General features: G+C 42.4%; 1 protein-coding gene across 1 annotated transcript in view; it reads left to right on the top strand.

The window, feature by feature from the left end:
• Positions 1-14,835: 14,835 nt before the first annotated feature.
• The window catches only part of LOC111153585 (chromosome unknown C9orf40 homolog), a 6,143-nt gene continuing 1,039 nt past the window's right edge, over positions 14,836-19,939 (top strand). Inside the window, exon 1 of the mRNA XM_022512711.1 lies at positions 14,836-15,326. Within this exon, the coding sequence (XP_022368419.1) occupies positions 14,892-15,326 (435 nt within the window). The 5' untranslated portion in view covers positions 14,836-14,891. The remainder of the gene's footprint in view (positions 15,327-19,939) is intronic.

Genomic DNA, 19,939 nt, shown 5'->3' with positions numbered 1-19,939 from the left:
AAGATAAGTCCCAGGACATTAGTTTTAATGTTATGGTGAAAAGAAAACGTTTCAGTGGAATCCTGGGGGGATTCAAAGATGACAGGTATGTATGTATCCATTCTTGAATATTAAAGTTTGCTGGGAATTGTAAAGAAATTAAAATGGTAGGTAACGGGAGAGAAGGCACAGACAAAACTTAATGGAGGGTTACTCTCACTTGTAGAAACTTGCTAGTACCTGCCTCTTATAGAGTTGGATTATTTCTCTTGGATGCACAGAAGCAGAATCATCCAGCCAGCCAAAATCATGTGCATTTTCAGTCAACTTGCCTTTCAAAAAATGATGAACATTTTCCATGCCACTGATAGTGTTTTGGAATAACTTTGCATCCATTCTCTGGCCAGTACTAGGTTTTGCTAAACTTGTCATTTTTGGCAGTATGACAGGAAAAAGTATCTAATTTTAATATTCATTTCTTTAACTATTACAGAAGTTGAACAATTTATTTAAGTGTAATGCCCAAAGAGAGGTATCTTTAATCTGCCAGTCTAGGTTTTCAGCTGGTATACCAGACAGGTCATTGGCAACCATCCAAAAGTTCATAAAACTGTGTCGAGCTCCATAAGTGGGAGGTCTGGCCGGTCTCAGAGCACTGCTTTGAGTTCTAGCTACTGATAGGAAGGACCTGCTTCTGGATTTACCGGGCCGCCACTGAGGCCTGAGTGGCTACAGCGCATGGGACCCTGCTAGGTTTCAACATAGCCAACCGGGGATCTAGGCTCAGGAGTTCAGCTAATGTCTGTGAGTCCAGAGTCCCATTGAACCAACGACTTTGCTTTAGGTGGCAGAGTGGGGCATTAAGTTTACCTCCAAAGGAATAGCTGCCCTTTTCTCATAGCACCAAAAAGCTGCTAGGGCCAGGCCAGCTACACCCTTGAATATGCTATTTGTTTTGACTTGGAAGGCTTGTTGGGTTCTTTTCACTTTGGTAGTCATCAAGTCCAAACTGACTCACCTCCAAATGAGAACATCAAACCCAACGAGGCATTCAGTCTCAAAAGCTTAGTAGCAGATTAATAACTTCCTTCTTTTGTACAAAGGTGTCTTTGGTGATTGTCTGGCATTTGATTCCGTTGTAGTACTTGGCTATGCCTGTGAGAATTTAGGCAGCCAGTAAGTCTTTGAAGCCGTGGGTTCTCTCTCCTGGAGTTCAGTATTATTTCTGCTGGACCACCCAGGAAGGAACAGCCCTTGACCGGGACCCTTAAGTGGAAGGAAATGTGCAGGCGAATAATACATCAGATCCATGATACATGTACTGAATTGGCCCAAAGGGCCTCAGTGAGAGGTTATTTTTGAGGTGTCTGACTCCTTAGGAAAAACAACTGCGATTTTTCTTTTTTCTTTTTTTTCAGGCCTGAACCTAGGTCATTACAAAGGCTTTACCTGGCAGGTTCATGGAACAAAGCTGGCCTCGCTGGACCAGACTTGCTGCACTGCAGTCTCTAGTGGGACTTACAGTCAGAAATGCAGGCTCCTATGCACAGTGGCAGCCCTGGCCCAGTGCCTGTCAGCAGCTTTGGGATAAGCCTTCCTCAGGTGCCTCTGCTGACACCTGCTAATAGGAGCAGGGAAAGGGGAAAACTTGGAAACCACATTTCTATACTCCCACTCAGTACTTTACCCACTCCTAGGTCCTCCTCCTCTTCCACCCCACCCTCCAGGTCTGCAAGCTTGCAGGAGCCTGTCTGGACTTCCTTTAGCAATGAAACCGCTACCATGTCTGTGCAGACCCTGCTGACCCCTGACTGTGCTGTCCCAGGATGAAAATGGAGCAGAAGCTCCCTGTGGTTTGACTGTGAGTTTAGTCTTGGCTTCTTGTATTCACCCGCTTAGTTAGCCACCAGCTCTCCCTGGCTCAGATGAGCCGCTAACAATTTTCCACACCTTCCTTCCCATCACAAGCCCTGTCCATACTATCAGTTCAATTCAAGTGTCTTTCTCCCCTATAGGATCACAGAACCAAGAAGTTTAACACGTGCATTATGGGCTACAGCACAGCAGCCAGGAGACCAAGTTGCCTCCAGCTGGGAGGCAAGTCCACGGAGACAGGGGGAGGAAATGGTGGGAGGGAAGTCTTGATTTTCTCCATTGACCTGACTCCAGAGTTAATGTCCGAGCAGGATGCTGCTTCCTCCCCCGTGTGCTTCCGGCATCCAATGCATGCCCAGCCCCTAGGGCCCTTTACTTGGTGCTCGAGCACATGCCATTGTGCTGTCCAGCCCAGTCTTCTGGCTTTGGCCATCCTGGCACCCAGAGCCCCAACTTCACTGCCAGCCACGTTTGGCTGTGGCAAGACTTTGCACTGATAGGCAAGGTTTCTTCCTCACTTTCGAGGGGCCACCTACACTCAGTTCAACCAAACGGCCGTCTGTTTTCAGGTCCTCTGTATTGAATAGCAGATTCCTCATTGCTGACTTTAATCTCAGTTGAGGACTCTGTCAGCAGATGCAGCCTTATTGCCTCTGGCTGGGGCCACAGGGCATGCTGCTCTATGGTGATAACATCCCTATCTCTTCCTGCTGGGAAGAGTGAGCAAATTTGGGTGCCGTTTGGGTGACTTATCTCAAACCCACCTCTAGCTGTTCATCACTGCAGAACACAAGGGCCTCATTACTTTCATGCCATATTAACCATGTAGGTAAGAGCATCTGCTGCTGTATCCTAGAATTTCTCATATTCCTGAACTGGCCTGTAGGACCTTGTCCTTCCAAATCTGGAATGCCAAGTCTTGTCAGCACCCCAGACTTGTCAGCAAAACTGTGGAGTCTGGGGCTTGGTCTTAACCCTTTTGACGAGTGAGTGACTTAGCCTATTAGTTTCATGCATGCTGCCAGAAGACAGGAGAAGTTACCCAAAAGTAGAGGGTTCCTGTGTGCCCTCCAGCTTTCACGCCAAAGTAACATTTCACATAACTACAAGACAGTAATCAAAACCATGAAATGGACATTGGCATGATTCTGTTACTGAACTATAGACCTTGAAGCATGCCAGTTTTTGCAAGCACTTAATAAAAAATCCTACTTTTCAACTTTCTGATTTATTTCTAAAATGGGTTTCTTATTGATAGTGTGTACCTAGATCTTGCCTTTTTATTCATTCTGATTGTCTTTCTTTGTTGTTGTTGTCTTGTAATTGGATATTTAAACCGTTTACATTTTAAAGCAATTACTGACATGGGTGAATTTAAACCTACCATTTTGCTAGTTTTCTACTTGTTCCATTTCTTCTTTTTTCCTCCTTTCTCATTTATTTCTGGACTTATTTTCTTGATTTCATTTCCACTACCGGCTTATGAGTTACAGCTCTTTGCAAAAAGAAGTTTCGGTGGTTTCCTTAGGGCTTCCAGTATACATTGTTATTCTCAGTCCACCTTCAAAGTGTTATACCACTGAATATATAGTTGTATTACCACTCCTACAATATACTTCCAATTCCTTTCTTCCAGCATTCCTGCTATTGTCACACATTTTACTTTAATGTGCATAATAAACCCCAGAATACATGGTTACTATTTATGCTTTAACTGAATTCTTTTGTAGCAATAAAAACAGAAATATATTTTTTACTTATCTTCATTTTTATAGTTTCTGGTGTGTGCTGCTTTAAAGATTTCTCTACAGATTCTCTTTTTTTTTTAAGATTTTATTTATTTATTTGACAGACAGAGATCACAAGTAGACAGAGAGGCAGGCAGAGAGAGAGAGGAGGCAGGTTCCCTGCTGAGCAGAGAGCCCGATGTGGGGCTCGATCCCAGGACACTGGGACCATGACCCGAGCCGAAGGCAGAGGCTTTAACCCACTGAGCCACCCAGGCGCCCCTCTCTTTTTTTTTTTTTTTTAAGATTTTATTTATTTATTTGACAGCGACAGAGATCACAAGTAGGCAGAGAGAGAGAGAGGGAAGCAGGCTCCCCACTGAGCAGACAGCCCGATGCGATACAGTACTTGATCCCAGGACCCTGAGATCATGACCTGAGCTGAAGGCAGAGGCTTTAACCCATTGAGCCACCCAGGTGCCCCTCTAAAGATTCTCTTGATAACCTCTCCCTTCAGTATAGCCTCATTCCTCTCCCTCCTGAAGTGTGGGCTGCAGTGGCTCACTTCTAATGAAGAGACAGGTAGAAACGTGTGACTTACATGAACCCCCCCCTCAGCAGCAGCTATCCTGGATATCATATCGTAAGCCAGGAGGCCTGGCCTCCTGACCTGCTCCAAGTCTTTCTCTTGATCACCCAATGGAAGGCCATGAGAAAAACCAAATCTTGTGAGTGCAAACAACCCGTGTCTGAGACTTTTCCATACTGAGAATGGTAACCCACAATTGCCAAGAATGTAAAAATTTTTGCAAGTCATGAAGGACTTCCATTCTTCAGTCGGATCACTTGGCATTATGGGAGACAATAATACATGTCATGAGGACATTTCAAATAACCCCATGGAGAGTTCCACGTGGTGAAGAAAGAAGGCCTTCTCCAAACAGTTACATGTGTAGAATGAGCTTGAAAGTGGGCCCCCCGGCTCTAGTCAAGACTTCGATGAAGCCCCAACCAACATCTTGACTGCAACCAGGTGAGCAACTCTGGTCAGCAACCCTAAATGAACCAGCTAAGCTGATGTTGAATTCCTGACCCACAGGTTGAGAAAATGGATCAGGTTTATTGTTGTAAGCCACAGAGTTTTGGGGTGATTTGTGACAAAACACTCTTCACTTCCTCGTGTGCATCCAAGTTTCCATCCGTTAGACATACTTGCACCTGAAAAACTTCCCTTAACTTTTCTCATTGCAGGTCTGCTGGCAATGCATTCTCTTAGATTTTGTCTGAAAAATCCTTTCTCTCAAGTTTTATTTTGTAAAAGATTTGCTGAGTACAGAATTCTAGGTTGACCTTTATTCTTTACAGACCACCATTGTTTAGAGGAGTACGCTGCTGTCATTTTTATTTTTGTCTCTCTGAATGGGTTTCTCTTAAAACTGGCTGCTTTCCGTTTTCAGCAGTTGGGATTGTCTATGCATGTGTGTTTTGGTTTGCTTTTGCAATTTACCCTGTTACATCTGTTTGGTCGATGTTACTATTTCTGAAGAATCTTACCTCTTCAATTATTCCTTCTGCCGTACTCCCTTTTCTGGGACTTCTATTGGATGTACATTAGATGGCTTGTTCTTGTCCTACAATTCCTGGATGCTCTGTTCAGGTGTTTGTTTTTTATTTTTATTTAGTTTTTACTTTTTTTCTTCTTCTTTATGTTTCCTCTTTATGTTTCCTTATCTTCACGTTCCTTGAATCTTTCCTCATCTGTGCCCATTCTAATAATGAGCCTGTTAAGAATTTTTATCTGTTAGGCTTTTTATTTCAAGCATTTCCACTTAAACTTATAATTATATAATTAAGATTATATAAATAATTTATAATTTTTAAAAAAGATTTTATTTATTTGACAGAGAAAGAGATCACAAGTAGGCAGAGAGGCAGGCAGAGAGAGAGGGGAAGCAGGCTCCCTGCCAAGCAGAGAGCCCGATGCGGGGCTCCATCCCAGGACCCTGAGATCATGACCTGAGCCGAAGGCAGAGGCTTAACCCACTGAGCCACCCAGGCGCCCCAATAATTTATAATTTCTAACTCTCTGCTGACATTCCCTGTGTGTCAATACATGTTGTTCACCATTTCCACCATATCCTTTAATATGTTACAGGAGCTTGATTGATAAAGACTGACAACCCCAATATCCTGCTCAGCTCTGAGTCTAGTTCTATTAATTGCTTCATTTCTTCACGTTTTGTTTGTTTCCCCCTGTTGCTTTTTTCCTGAGTCTTCCGGTATTGAATTCGATCTGTTGTGTAGAAAAACAACAAACAACAAACTGAGATAAACAGTATTTATGCCCAGGTATAAATATGAGCCTGATAGGCTGGTATGGTAGGCTGAGTCTATCTTGCAAGAAGGTAAGTTGGGTTTGCATTTTATCAGCAAGCAGTGCATCACTGGCTTCAGCGTCTGCTGGCAGTATCTTGTTTTTCCCTTGTGCTTAGAGTAGGGGACAGGATGCCAGACGGTTTTTCCCAGTGTTGTTGCACCCCTCTCCGGCATTCAGCTGTGTCTGCGTGCCTGCGCCGCAGAGGAATTTTTGCTACGTGCTCCTACCTCCAACCGAGGGGTAGACTACCATTCCTTGTGAGTCTGTGCTAGGTTCACGGTAGTGAAAATGGGAATTCTTGTTGTCTTAGTGTAGCCCCAGTCTTAGGCAGCCGCTGTCACCTAGGCCTCATAAGTGGGTTTTTCTCAACATTCCCATCCTCTTCCCCATGTATTTATAGTTGGTTTTGAGCAAGAATGTCCTGATTTTTGCTTTTATTTTTCCTCTAAGGATCTTTACCATTGTCCTGGGGATAAGAGGTTTTCCTACCCCCTCCCTAAGGCAGAGGGGGTTTGCTTCCACTGCTCCCTAAAAAGAAACAGTGTCCCTTCCAGTCTCCTGCTTTACCCGAAGTCTTTGTCTTGAGCAATGGAAGGCCATGAAAAAAAAAAAAAAAAAAACTTAGAGAAGTGCAGACATCCTTTGTGTAAGAGACTCCCAACTGTTCCAAACTGAGTTGCTAATCCACAACTGCCAAAATGGAAAAATTTCTGCAGATTTCTTAGCTTATAAAACAGCCACTTTTGACACAAAACTCCTACATCAAAGTTCAAAGGAGAATTTATAACTCACAGCAATAGCATTAGCCCAAGTATTAATTTTGCCCAGTACCCTGAGACCCAAATCTCACAGAATGACACAAGACAGTGCTAGGTGACACTTGGCACAAGCTTTGGGTTGTATTACAGAAGAACCCTGAGCTTTGGAAATCTTACTCTCTCATGATGGGCAAGCAGTAAGTGTGACTGACTTTGCCCCAGGAGAAGATATTATGCTAGATGGTAAATAAACCTACCTTTTGTTCCAGGAGACAGTCTCTGTCTTCCAAGCCTGTTCACTGTACATATATCCTTGAAAAGATAACCTAGAATAAAGTTAGCCAGTACCTCTGCTTGCAAAATATGCTGAAATGCAAAAAACCACGGGAAATTGCTCCCAACAGAAGATAACAGAAGGCAGAGACTAAGTGCTGGCCTATAGTAAAGAAATTTGCAACCCAGACAATGCAATACCAAAAAAATGTACACGTAAATATGTGTATATACATGCGAACCTTACTTTTTTGACTAAATACGTTTTACCAATTGTTCTAATCCATACATGTAAATTCCTTTAATAAAATCTGCATGTCTGTATGTATAATACACACACACACAGACACACAATGCTAACGAGTAACATTTAGATTGTTTTCAACCTTTTGCTATTCAGCTTTATATTACAATGAGTAGTCCCAGTACATACTGCTTTGTGTCCATTCTCAGCGGACACATTCATACTTCTGGTGTAAATTCCTGAGGGTGAGCAGTGCATTTTAGGAGAACTTTTTTCAATACTTTATTTATTTATTTGACAGAGAGAGATCACAAGTAGGCAGAGAGGCAGGCAGAGAGAGAAGGAAGCAGGCTCCCTGCTAAGCAGAGAGCCCGATGAGGGGCTCCATCCCAGAACCCTGGGATCATGACCTAAGCGGAAGGCAGAGGCTTTAACCCACTGAGCCACCCAGGCGCCCCTGAGAAGCGCATTTTAAAATTTTCATAGATTTTGTCAGATAGCTCTCTTAAAAGGTTACATTTAAAACAAGGTATCTGTTTCTCAATATCTTCACTAACACAACGCGTTATTAAATATTTTAATGGTGGCCAAGCTGATGTTGAAAACTACATTAAAGTCTTTGGTTTTTTGTTTGTTTTGCTCTTCACTATCACAGACATCTGGGAAGGAAGAAACCGAGTGCAGGAACACAGACCTGGTCAGTATCCCAGCCTCACTAATTACTGTGCGGTTTTCACTTTTTCCTTCACCCCACAAACACTGAGAATCTGCATTGTGTCAGGAATAAGGCTTGATCAAAGGTCAGAAGTTACTGTTTTTCCCACCAGAGCTTACATAGCGAGGAAAGGTGTCAAACAAGTAATTACAAAACAACAACAAAAACAAGTAATTAGCTAATTGTAAGAACTGAGGTCACCATCATAAGGGACAAGAACAGGGTACTCTGAGCAGTATGGAGATGCTAACTTAAGAGAAGACTTTCCTAAAGACATGATTAATTGAGCTGAGACCTAAAAGAAGAAAAGAACTTATCAAATACACATGCAGATAGGATCAAGAATCTGTATTACATATTTCAAGTGTTCCTGCTACAATCACCATTTACTCGTACCTTAATTAGTACAAAGAGGAAAACTGGTATTTTTCCAGTCTGCAAGGAAATTTACACAATTTTCTTTTTTTTTTTTTAAGATTTTATTTATTTATTTGACAGATCACAAGTAGGCAGAGAGGCAGACAGAGAGAGAGAGGAGGAAGCAAGCTCCCTGCTAAGCAGAGAGCCCGATGTGGGGCTCGATCCCAGGACCCTGGGGTCATGACCTGAGCTGAAGGCAGAGGCTTTAACCCACTGAGCCACCCAGGCACCCCCACAATTTTCTTTATACTGGTTGAGTTCTTACAGAATAAGATCAGGTATGTCATAGTCAATGGTCTGAACATTACAGGGTTGATGAATTTCCTTTTGTATATTATATATATTAATACACAGCATATAATATACTTATATATAATGAATAAATACAATTTCCTACAACAAACAAGGAAGCAGGCATATCTCAAAGTTAAAAGTTATACAACAATGTAACCTTGAAGTCAAAGTAAAAGGCATTTCCTGCCAAGCCTGGCAGTGTGCCTGAACTGAGGATGTGATGTGATGGGATGTTGACCGTCGGGGAAACCAAGGCAGCTAGAGTTTGCAGGACAGAGTACCTGAGAGGAGGGAATTACACACACACAGCACTCAGGAGATCAGAGTAGAGCCCCCTCCCACCTCCGAACACTGATCTACAGAGTACTGATGAAGGCATGTGTGTGAAGTAACTTCCCAAGGCCAGAGCAAGAAGGACCAACAAAGTAAACCTGTAATACCTGGTATCCAATAAAAAATTGCCATGTATGCAGACACAGAACAAAACACCCTTAGAGACTAATCAATGGAAACCAACCCAGAACCGATAAAGATGTTAGAATTAGGAGAGAAGGACATTAAAACATGAGTGTAACTGTTCTGTATGTTCAGAAAGCTATACAGGGATGCACAGAAGACTTACACTGAACTTCTGGAGATAGTAAACACATTGTCTGGGATGAAAAATACAGCCTATGAGATTAACAGCAGAAAAGACGTGAGAAAAGAAAAGGTTTGTGAGCTTCAAATCACAGCAATAGAAACTAGCCAAAACACTATGGGAAAAAAGTCCACACTGGCTTTTCTGCTGTCCCAAGCTCAAGCCAGATGTGCTCTTACTTTAGCACATTTGCACTCATTACCTCCGCCTACAATCAGTCACCATAAATGCTCAACTCACCCCTGATTTTCCTCAGGTCCCTGCTCAAAAGTCTCCTTATCTGGGAAAAACCCTTCTTGACCGCTTAAGGTAACCTCACCCATCCTTACTCTGCTCCGTTCTTCTTCAGCATCAGACAGATGTACTTGTTTCCTGTCTATCTCCCTCAATATAAGCTTCACTTGGGGAGTCACGAAACGGATTTTTGTTTTGTTTACTGTGTTAACTCTAGAATTTTCCATGGTCCAGTTATACTTCTGATATGAGTACCTGGTTGGATAAATGATGGGATACACGGGGGGACACAAGATTGGACGAGGAGATGCCTGTGGAACATGCAAGCGAAAATGACGAACAGTCATTCATTCAACAATCAGGTACTGAGCACCTGATATATGTCAGGCACTGTTCTAGGTGCTCGAGTATATCACAAGTGAAGGAAAAAAAAAGAAGAACCTTACCCTAAAGGAGCTTACTTCCTAGAGAAGGGCACAGTAAGAATAGTAAGTAAGTGAGTCATGTAATAGATTGGAAGGTGATATGTGCTATAAGCAAACAAACAAACAAATAAATCAGGCAACATGAATCTCAGGAGTTCTGGGCAGTGCTGAGTGAGTTGAAATTTTAAATAGGGTGGTCAGGGCTGGATTCACTGAAAAGTTGGCAAGGGTCTCGTGCTCTGGGGTGAGGTTTATCTATTAAATTTGCAGTAATACCTGCTATGGAGTTCCGAGGATTAAATGAGATGGAAAACGTCCGGCAAGTATGTAGTTGCTAAAAAAATGTTTTTAAACCACTTCCCCACCCTAAACTGCTGTAGGGCTTTAATCAGTCCGAAACAGGCAAATTTCAAGATAAGCAGAACGTTAGTGAGTGCGCATCCCTTCTTTACCACGAAGACATGAAAAGTTTCCTTCTTTGTTGCTTTGCTATTAGTAAGGATGAGTTCTGAGTCATTACCCATAAGAAGTGCTGGAGAAAGAAATCAGAGTTGCTTAGACAGAATTATAGGGCAGGAAGAAAATCCCGTTGGGTCCATATAAAAGTGCCCCTGGATGGGGTGAGGGTGGGAGTGAGGGGCTGCGAGCTTTCTGCTTTACATGAAGTGGAACAGTGTTAACTTGAAGTCAGCTGTGGAAAGTTAAAGATGTATATTGCAATCCTTGGAGCAATCACTGAAAATTTCATACAAACAGGTATTTAATTTAATGGATTAAATTAAAATTAAATTCAAAGCAATTCTGAATTAATCCAAAAGAGTTCTGGAAAGGGGGTACGGAGTCAAAAAAAGAAAAGGAACAGAGAGAAAATAAGTAGTAGAAGACTAGGTCTAAATCCAGTCATCTCAATAATTTCTATCAACTGTTAAAGCACTAAACATTCCAATTAAAATACAGAAATGGGGGTGCCTGGGTGGCTCAGTGGGTTAAGCCTCTGCTTTTGGCTCAGGTGATGATCTCAGGGTCCTGGGATTGAGTCCCGCATCAGGCTCTCTGCTCGGCAGGGAGCCTGCTTCTCTCTCTCTCTGCCTGCCTGTCTACTTATGATCTCTCTCTCTGTCAAATAAATAAATAAAATCTTTAATAAAATAAAATACAAAAACTGTCATAATGTCAGAAAAGCAAAATCCAACTATATATGTTGTTTCCAAGAGAAACATTAAATGTAAGGAGACAGATAAGCTGAAAGTAAATGGATGGGGGAAAAAAAAAAAGATGTACTGTGCAAATGGTAAGCATAAGAGGGCTGGAACTACTATCAAAGACGACTTCAAAATTTAAGAGCATTACCAGAGATAAAAAAGGATATTTCATAAGAACAAAGGGTTAATACATCACACACATAATATATGTGTGCCTAATAATGGAGCTTCAAAATACACAGACGAAATCTGAGAACTAAAAAGAGGAACAGAAAAATCTACTGTCCTAATTGGATATTTTAACACCTATTTCTTAACAATTCATGGAACATTTAGATTAAAAAAATCCCCCTCCAAACAAGAAACCCCAAATCTATAAAGACATATAATATCTGAGAAACACTACCAACCACTGTGACCTAAGTGACATTGATAAAATACTACGCCAAATACATGCAGGATATTATGTTCTTTCCAAGAACACGTTACATATACCACGATAATTCGTAGGCTGGATCATAAAATAAATCTCAATAAATTTAAAAGGATGAAAATTACACAATAATGAATTAAATGAGAAAGGAATTAAACTAGCAATCAAGAAGAAAAATATCTAGGAAAACCTCTGATACTTGCAAAGTTAACAAATATCTATAGGTCAAACTAGGAATCAGGAAATGCAATGTACTGCACAGGGAATAGTCAATAATTTTGTAATGACTTTGTATGGTGACAGATGGTAACCACACTTATCATGGGAATCATTTCATTATGTATAAAAATATCAAATCACTATAATGTATACCTGAAAATAGGATATATCATGTCAATTAGACTTCAATTTAAAAAAATCATCAACAAGTATGCTCACTGCACATGATGCAAAAATCTGAAAAAATCTGAAAAACAAAAACAAACAAAAAAACCCAAAACCTTCAAATGTTTATCAATAGAGTACGTTCATATGATGGAATATCATAGTCAATGATATGAAATGAATGAAAATTACATGCACAAAAATATAAGGAAAATAGGAAAGAAAGAACTCAATATTTTAAGTAGACGAAAGATTTGAACATTTTACAAAGAAGAGATACAGATAGGGTGCCCAGGTGGCCCAGTCGGTTAAGCACCCGCCTTCAGCTCGGGTCATGACCCCAGGGTCCTGGGATCGAGTCCTACATCAGGCTCCCTGCTCAGTAGGGAGTCTGCTTCTCCTTCTACCCTTCTCCCTTCTCATGATCTCTCTCTCTCACCTTCTCTCACAAATAAATTGTTTAAAAAAAAAAAGAGAGATACAGATAGCAAATAAACTATCATTAGTCAACAACATTAGTCATTAGGGAAATGTAAATTAAAACCATAATAAGATACATGAGGACTAAAAATAAAGTCTGACCATACCAATTGTTGGAGAGAATGTGTAGGAAATGGAGCTCTCATACACTGCTGAGGGGAAAGTAAAATGTTATAACCACAATTGGCAATTTGCTAGAAAGTTAAAGACACCTACCACATGGTCCAGCCATTCTACTCCTAGGTATGTACCCAAGAGAAAATAAATCTTATGTCCGTAAGAAGCCTTACACACAAATGTTCTCAGCAGCTTGATCTGTATAGCCCCAAACTGGAAGCAACCTGCATGTCCATTAACAGGTGAATGGAGAAACAAATTGGGATACAGCCACTCTCAGAAGTACTGAGAAATAAAAAGGAATGAAAATGTGGTAACATGAAAGAAGCTCAAAATAATTGTGCTGAAGAATCAAATAAGAACACTATACACTGTGAGTCCATTTATATAAAACTCTGGAAAATGCAAATTAATCTATAATGACAGAAAGTAAAGCAGTGGTTACATTCCCCTGGAAGGAACCAGGGGAGGAGAAAGGAATCACAAAAGGGCAAATGGGGGTGATGGAGATGTGTATTTTCTTAATTATGGCTATGGTTTCACAGGAATATACATATGTCAAAATTCAGCAAAGTACACACTTTAAATACATGCATTTTATTTTATGTCAGTTATGGCTCCATAAAGTGTTAAAAAAACAAACTCAGCAACACCAAAAATGTTATTTAGGAGCACAAACACAAATGAGAAAATTACAAAGTAACGCAAAGGGATGGTTAATTCAAAATTCAAAACAGCAATTACCTAGAATGGAGGAAAGGGAGAAAGGCACCAGTAGGAGAAGTACATAAGGACCTTGTCATGTTCTGGCCCAAGTAATATTCTATATATAAAACTAGGTGCTGGGCATCTTACTATCATTCCTTTGTGTTTTATACATATGATGTATTTCACAGTTTAGAAAAACAGAGTGTCCGTGATGAGGACCACAAAGGAGTGGACCTCTCTATTAGCTAACCCCGACTTCTATCATTTTGGGGAAGGACATCCTCAAAACCTTTCAAATAAAAGTTCTTTCATAACTGATCTGTGTGATCTGCTCTTTGAGATTGATAGGTTATCAATTTCAAAGAAGAAGAAATGGAAAGATCGAGCAGATTATATTTCTGTGCCTAGTAAGTTGTTGCCTATGTTCTCACAACCTTGGCATGGGGTAAATAATATAGGTTAAGTACTTACCAGTTGGAATAGTTATCTTCCTTGCACTATCTCTACAAGATCATGCAGCTCTCTTCCTCATTTTTGTTTACTTGGTTGTATCTTTACCAACCATCAAAATACAAGCTATAGTAAATTCACGGCTCTCACCCCCCTCACTTCGCTTGACAACAAATTCAGCTGTAAGGAAGGTCTTGGAATCTCACTTCAGATCATCGCACCGAATAAGAAGGAAGGAACTCTGTGTGCTTCCCACGTAATTTAAGAGCCAAACAAGTTTAGGTTTCAGTGGGAAAAGGAAAGGCTTGGCTCTAGGATGAGCTATTTTGGATGAGTTGCACATGTCCTCTGCAACTTCATCAGTGAATTTTTATTCAAAAGATCCTCGAAGAATGTGGTGCCAATCCACGACAGTCACTGCAAAACATACCCTTGGCTGGATTTTGTTTTGCTTGGTTTTTGCGTGTTGGCTTTAGCGACTGCCCTCAGTCCCCACCCCTGTAGAGCAGTCCGCCTGAAAGGATCATTTAATGTGGCGCCAGTGCCTCTCAACACTGGTTTGCTGAGAGTGTGTACCTCCTGGAGGTGATTTCAACCTCCTGCAAGCGTCCCTGAGGCCACTGACTCCAAGGGAATATTAACAAATACATCCTGAATGTCTTCAACCTACACGGCTTCCCCAAGCTCGAGATTTGCATAGCCCCTCCCCGCCCTTGGGGAAACAAGGTCACGCCCTCCGGGGAACGATGCCACTGGGCCTTTAATAAAGCGACAGCCGCCTTCCCGCCTCCCCCCGGGGCGCGCACTTCCGGCCGCGGGGGCGTTCGGAAGCGCGCCCCGCCAGTCTCCACCAACCAGCGGCTCCGCCTGGCCGGCGCGAGTACGCGCGCGCACACTTGTGCGCAGGTTCGAATCTCCGCCGCTTCGCGGTAGCTCCCCAACGTCCGGCAGTACTTCGAGCGCAGGGAGGGCAGCGCTCGGGGTTGCGCCGGGCCCAGCCGCCCCGCCCCCTCCGCCCGCCCCACCTGCCCGGCGCTCCCTCGCCCTGGGCTGGTTCTCGCCCGCCCTCGCGCGCCCCGCCCTCGCCCTCCGCCCGCAGAGTTATCTGCGCTCGGCCTCCCGCGCCTGGCGGGCTCCGCCCGAGGCTCCGGGGCCCATGGCCAAGCGGCGTGCGGCCGAGCCGCTGACGTTCCACGTGCCTTGGAAGCGGCTCCTGCTCTGCGACTTTCCCGAGGAGCCGCCGCCGCCCCCGCCGCCGCTCTGGATCCCGCCGCCGGGGGCTTCCCATCCCGGGCAGCCAGTCGGCGTCCCGGAGCTGCCCCGAAAGCGCAAAATCGACGCGGGGGCTATGACTGAGCCTTCAGCTTCGCCCAGCAAGCGTCGCGACGGCCGGGACAGCATCGTTCCGGGCGGCGTGCAGCGTGAGGGCCGAGGCCTGGAGACTGGCGAGCCGCCGCTGCAGCAGCCTCCGGTGCGGCCTCGCGGGCCAGGGGAGGAGCCCCGGGGCGCCCGGCCCCCGAGGGGCGGTGGCGACGACGGGGCGGGGCGCACAGAGCCCCGGCAGGGAGACTGGGGGGCAGCACCGCGCCAGGTAGGGGCCGGGGGCTGGCTGACCTCTCCAGAGGGCGGGCGGCTTTAGGGGACTGGGGGTCACCCTTAACGCAGCCCCTGCGCGCCCCAGGAGGGAACACATCGTGACTCGTGTTCTTCAAGACGTCCCCGAAGGCGAAAAGCCGGGGTCCCTGCTGCAGGAAGGACTCGGACTCCCGGGCTGCACAGGAAGGGCCCCAGAGCCCTTGACCTCATGCTTGGCAGGTTTGGGGACTCTCCCCAAACCTGCCAAGCATGAGGTCAAGCACCTGAAAGCACCTGGGTAAATGAGGGGGTGAGGTAGACGTGGGCTTGCACTGGCGGTGCCTGTCCTGTGCAAGAGGAAAGCGGGAGTGTGGGTCACGACGGACTTGAGCTTTCTTAACCGGGAACCGCGATAGGTCTGTTCAACGACAAATGGAGAAAGGTGTAGCGCACCTTCCTTGGCTTAACGGTGATTTCTTCTACAATTCATGATAGATTTCTTTCTAAGGAGAGTGACCAATGTGGTGGCCATCAGTTGGACGGCCTGTAGGCATGGTAAGCACTTTGGTAGAGAGGAAGGAACCCCCCCCCCGCCCCTGTTTTGGGAAACGGCATTTAATAACTCACAGTGTTAGATCGCATCCTGTGAAAAAGGATTATTATTGAAAATTAATTTCGACCCTAAAGTAAAGCGTCTATACTAGGATCATATGTAAGAGTGTTAAGAGTTACTATTTTGAGGGGAACGGGCCTGCCCCATCTCTGCACCTAAGATCTGATTTGTCTAGATCTGCGCTCTTCAACATGGCCTCCGCTAACTGTGGGACAACTGAAAACTTGAAATGTGGCTAGTCCAAAGGGAGGTGTGCTTTCAGTGTAAAATACTCTCTAGATTTCAAAGATCTCAAAAATTTTTGTATTGATTACCTATTGAAAGAACTTGGAGATACTGGGTTGAGTAAAATGTAATGAAAATTTACCCGTTGTACTTTTTTAGTGTGGCCACTAGAAAAATTTCACAGTTTGTCTGTGGCTGGCATTAGTAATATTTATTGGACAGGTTTGGCCTAGACTTAGGAATTAAAGCTGGTTTTTGGCAGTTCTGGGTTGACTTACCAGAAGCTTTGGCAATAGAAAGACCAAATGTAGGGCTCAGTTCACCAAACTCTTCAAGCACTACATCGTGGGATCCAGCTCACATTTTTCCATTGTTTTAAGTATATTATGGAGAATTTACCAAATGCTTTGCTAGACAAAAAGTGAATTAAGGTTCCTTTGGCAGGACTTCTTGGTGAAAAACCCAATAAAATGAGAATTTGATAGTTAGGAAAGAGCTTTTTCTGTGGTTGTGAGAAATTACCTTTGGACAGTAAACGATGAGCATTTCTGGATGAAATTCTAAATTGTAAATATTTCCACCCCCAGTTGTCTTGGAATTTAGAAAACAGGAGGGGTGTTTTAAGACTTCGGATTGCTTTTAGATGTTCAAAATCTGCTTACTTAACAACCAAATGATAGCCCTTATGTTTTGAAAACAGAATAATTAGAATTTACAGTTATATTCGTGTGTTGCCAGTGGCAAACCTTAAAAAAAAAAAAAAAACCAGAATGATAAGTCATCCAGACCTATTTGATACAGAGGTAACTACTGTGCACTTTGAAAACTTTTCCTCTTAGACCATTTTGGTACCCCACCTATAAATAGGCTTGTCTTTTCTACCAGAACATACTGACTGCAGTATGCCACAGATTGATAAGAGGAAAATATGGAAATTGTAGGTAGGCAAGGAAGGAGAATTTTTTTAGCCGACTGACAGAGAAACCTTCTTAGAATCTTTCAGACACACCGGTATCTTTCACAGCAGTGACTGCATTTGGCAGATCTCTGCTTCCTAGTCACCGTAGGCCCATGGCGAGGACTAAGCTTGGCCGAAGGCATACCTTCGTCAAGAAGACAGTCCCTCCTCTTTTCTTTTGGCAAAAGTCCAGGAATCCTTACGTTTCTTCCTTTTGTTGGTTTTGTTCGTGAGCTGCTTGTCTTCTGCAAATTTAAGAGAGGAACATGTTTTCTCCAGCTCCCTTCTTTCCTGCCTCCAAAGATGGAGGTTTTGGGTTTTAAGAGATTTACAGTGAATTACCAAGATACAGGTTATGATGAAAACATGGAGAAGCTAAAAAGGCTCTTCAATTCATGTAGTAAATGTCTCTCCTTGGTTCCTGGCACTCAGAATAGTCCCTATCCTCACCCTTGGAATCTCATTTAGGAAAAGTTTCTCAAATATGTCCTTTCTACATTGAGGATTCAGTTGAGGCAGAATAATGATACCTTTTTTCTGTCCTAGAACCTCAGAATATTTTTTGAGTTGTCTCAGATGGCTTTTTGTTGTTGTTGGATTTTGTCTGTTTTTGTTTTGTTTTGGTGTTTTTAACCAGAGAACTGAACTAAAACCAGGTATTACTTAATTAAATATTTATGTGTTTTCTCATGATGGTGTCACTTCATGCAGATTCATTACTCTGCTGGCCCTGTTAGCTTAGCTATTTTTAATGGAAAGTAAGCAGAAATGTTTTTTTTTTCTATTCCTAAGAAGAAAAATGAATGATTCATAGTTTTCTTGGGATATAATATCTACCAGTATTGAGCAATGACAGTACTAATCCTGAATTTGAAAGAGTCCTGGGGGCAGTAGGTGTCTCAGTTGGTTAAACATCAGACTCTTGATTTTGGCTCAGGGTTGTAAGATCAAGGCCCAAATTGGGTTCTGTGCTGGGCATGAAGCCTGCTTTAGATTCTCTCTCCCCTTCTCCTGCATCCCCCCATCCATAAATATAAATCCCATCCATAAATATAAATAATAAATAAATAAATAAATTATTATTATTATTATTACTATTTTTTTTAAAAGAGCCCTGCCTTGGGGCGCCTGGGTGGCTCAGTGGGTTAAGCCGCTGCCTTTGGCTCAGGTCATGATCCCAGGTCCTGGGTTCGAGCCCCACATCGGGCTTTCTGCTCAGCAGGGAGCCTGCTTCCTCCTCTCTCTCTGCCTGCTTCTCTGCCTACTTGTGGTTTCTCTCTGTCAAATAAATAAATAAAATCTTTAAAAAAAAAAAAAAAAGAGCCCTGCCTTTTACCAGTGAGGAAACAGACTTAGATCAAGGTCAGAGTTAGTGGGTGGTGGAGTTATCATGCAAACCCAGGTCTGTCTGGTGGCAAAGTTTGTGCTCTTAGCTACTAGGTTACACTGATGTCTTTAAATGATCTTTTCTGGGCTCATATTTAAAGTAGGTAATTTGAACAGTAGGTTTTTCCCAAAAGGTGGAGATCTTGACCCTTGTTTTTAACCCTGTTTGCTTATCAAAATTAATTTTGGAGGGGGACATCATTTGGATTATTACATTTTTTTATCCCATTATAAAGAAATTCCAAAGACACTCTTAATTCTCTAAGCCTTAGTGTCTAAGGCACTCAGTGTACTTCCTACTGAGATTTCCTGATAGGCTTGTGCAGTTCAGTAAAGTGACTGGCGACACGTGGCTGGCTATTAAGCGTTGAAATGTGGCCAGTCTGAATAGTGCTAAAAGTGTAAAATATTTGCCAGATTGTGAAAACTTAGTATGACAAAAATAATGTAAAATACCTCATTAATTTTTAAAAATAGACTGCTTGTTGAAATGATAATATTTTGCATATATCAGGTCAAATAAAATATTGTTAAGAATAATTCTATCTCTTTTTTACTTTTTAAAATTACGTACATGGCTTTCATCATTTGTGTTGGATAGTGGTGTGTCAGCAAGTATGAGCCTAAGGTGAAAACACAACTGAGTAGTATAGGTATGTAAATACTCATCTGGGTAGGGTGTTAACGTTCAAACTGGTCACCTTGGAATCCTGTATATAATTCCAGTGCTGCTTCCTTGCACAAAGTATTTTGTGGCTGCTTTTGAAATTCTTTGCCAGTTTTGAACTTCATTGGAACATCAGCTTCACTTCATAATAACTTGAAACGATATTATAGCCATTCAGAGGAATCTGTTGAATTTTAAAAGGGCCTGTACTCACTTGCATTTATCAGTGTTAGTATACTGATTTAAAAGTCTTGCCGTATACCAAATCTTACATCTTTAATAAAATAATCAGTTTAAGATTTTCTTGCTATTTAGCATGTTTATAGCCTAAAAGTTTTTTGGCAAGGTGTCAAAATACTTTATCTTATATGAAGTCAGCCCCTTAAATTAAATACCAAAACCTAAGGGGAAAGACCAAAAATAAGTTTTAAGGTATGTGTGTATTTCTTAAATAAATTGTTTTCCTCACTGAAAGGTTAAAAAAACACACAACAAAACATTAAAAAAAAAAAAAACCAGACCCATTTTCCAATGTTTTTCTTGGTTGAAAAATAGAAGAAAATTATCAAGAAGAGAAGCTCTTGGAAGAAATTCTTTTATTTATTTATTTATTATTATTTTTTTTAAATATTTTATTTATTTATTTGACAGAGAGAGATCATAAGTAGACAAAGAGGCAGGCGGAGAGGGAGAGAGGGAAGCAGGCTCCCTACTGAGCAAAGAGCCCGATGCGGGACTCGATCCCAGGACCCTGAGATCACGACCTGAGCCGAAGGCCGC

This window comes from Enhydra lutris, unplaced genomic scaffold, assembly GCF_002288905.1.
Source record: "Enhydra lutris kenyoni isolate GAN:26980312 unplaced genomic scaffold, ASM228890v2 scaffoldscaffold33, whole genome shotgun sequence".
Taxonomy (NCBI): Eukaryota; Metazoa; Chordata; class Mammalia; order Carnivora; family Mustelidae; genus Enhydra; species Enhydra lutris.
Note: the sequence above shows the minus strand (reverse complement) of the source record. Positions and strands in the feature narration are given on the sequence as shown.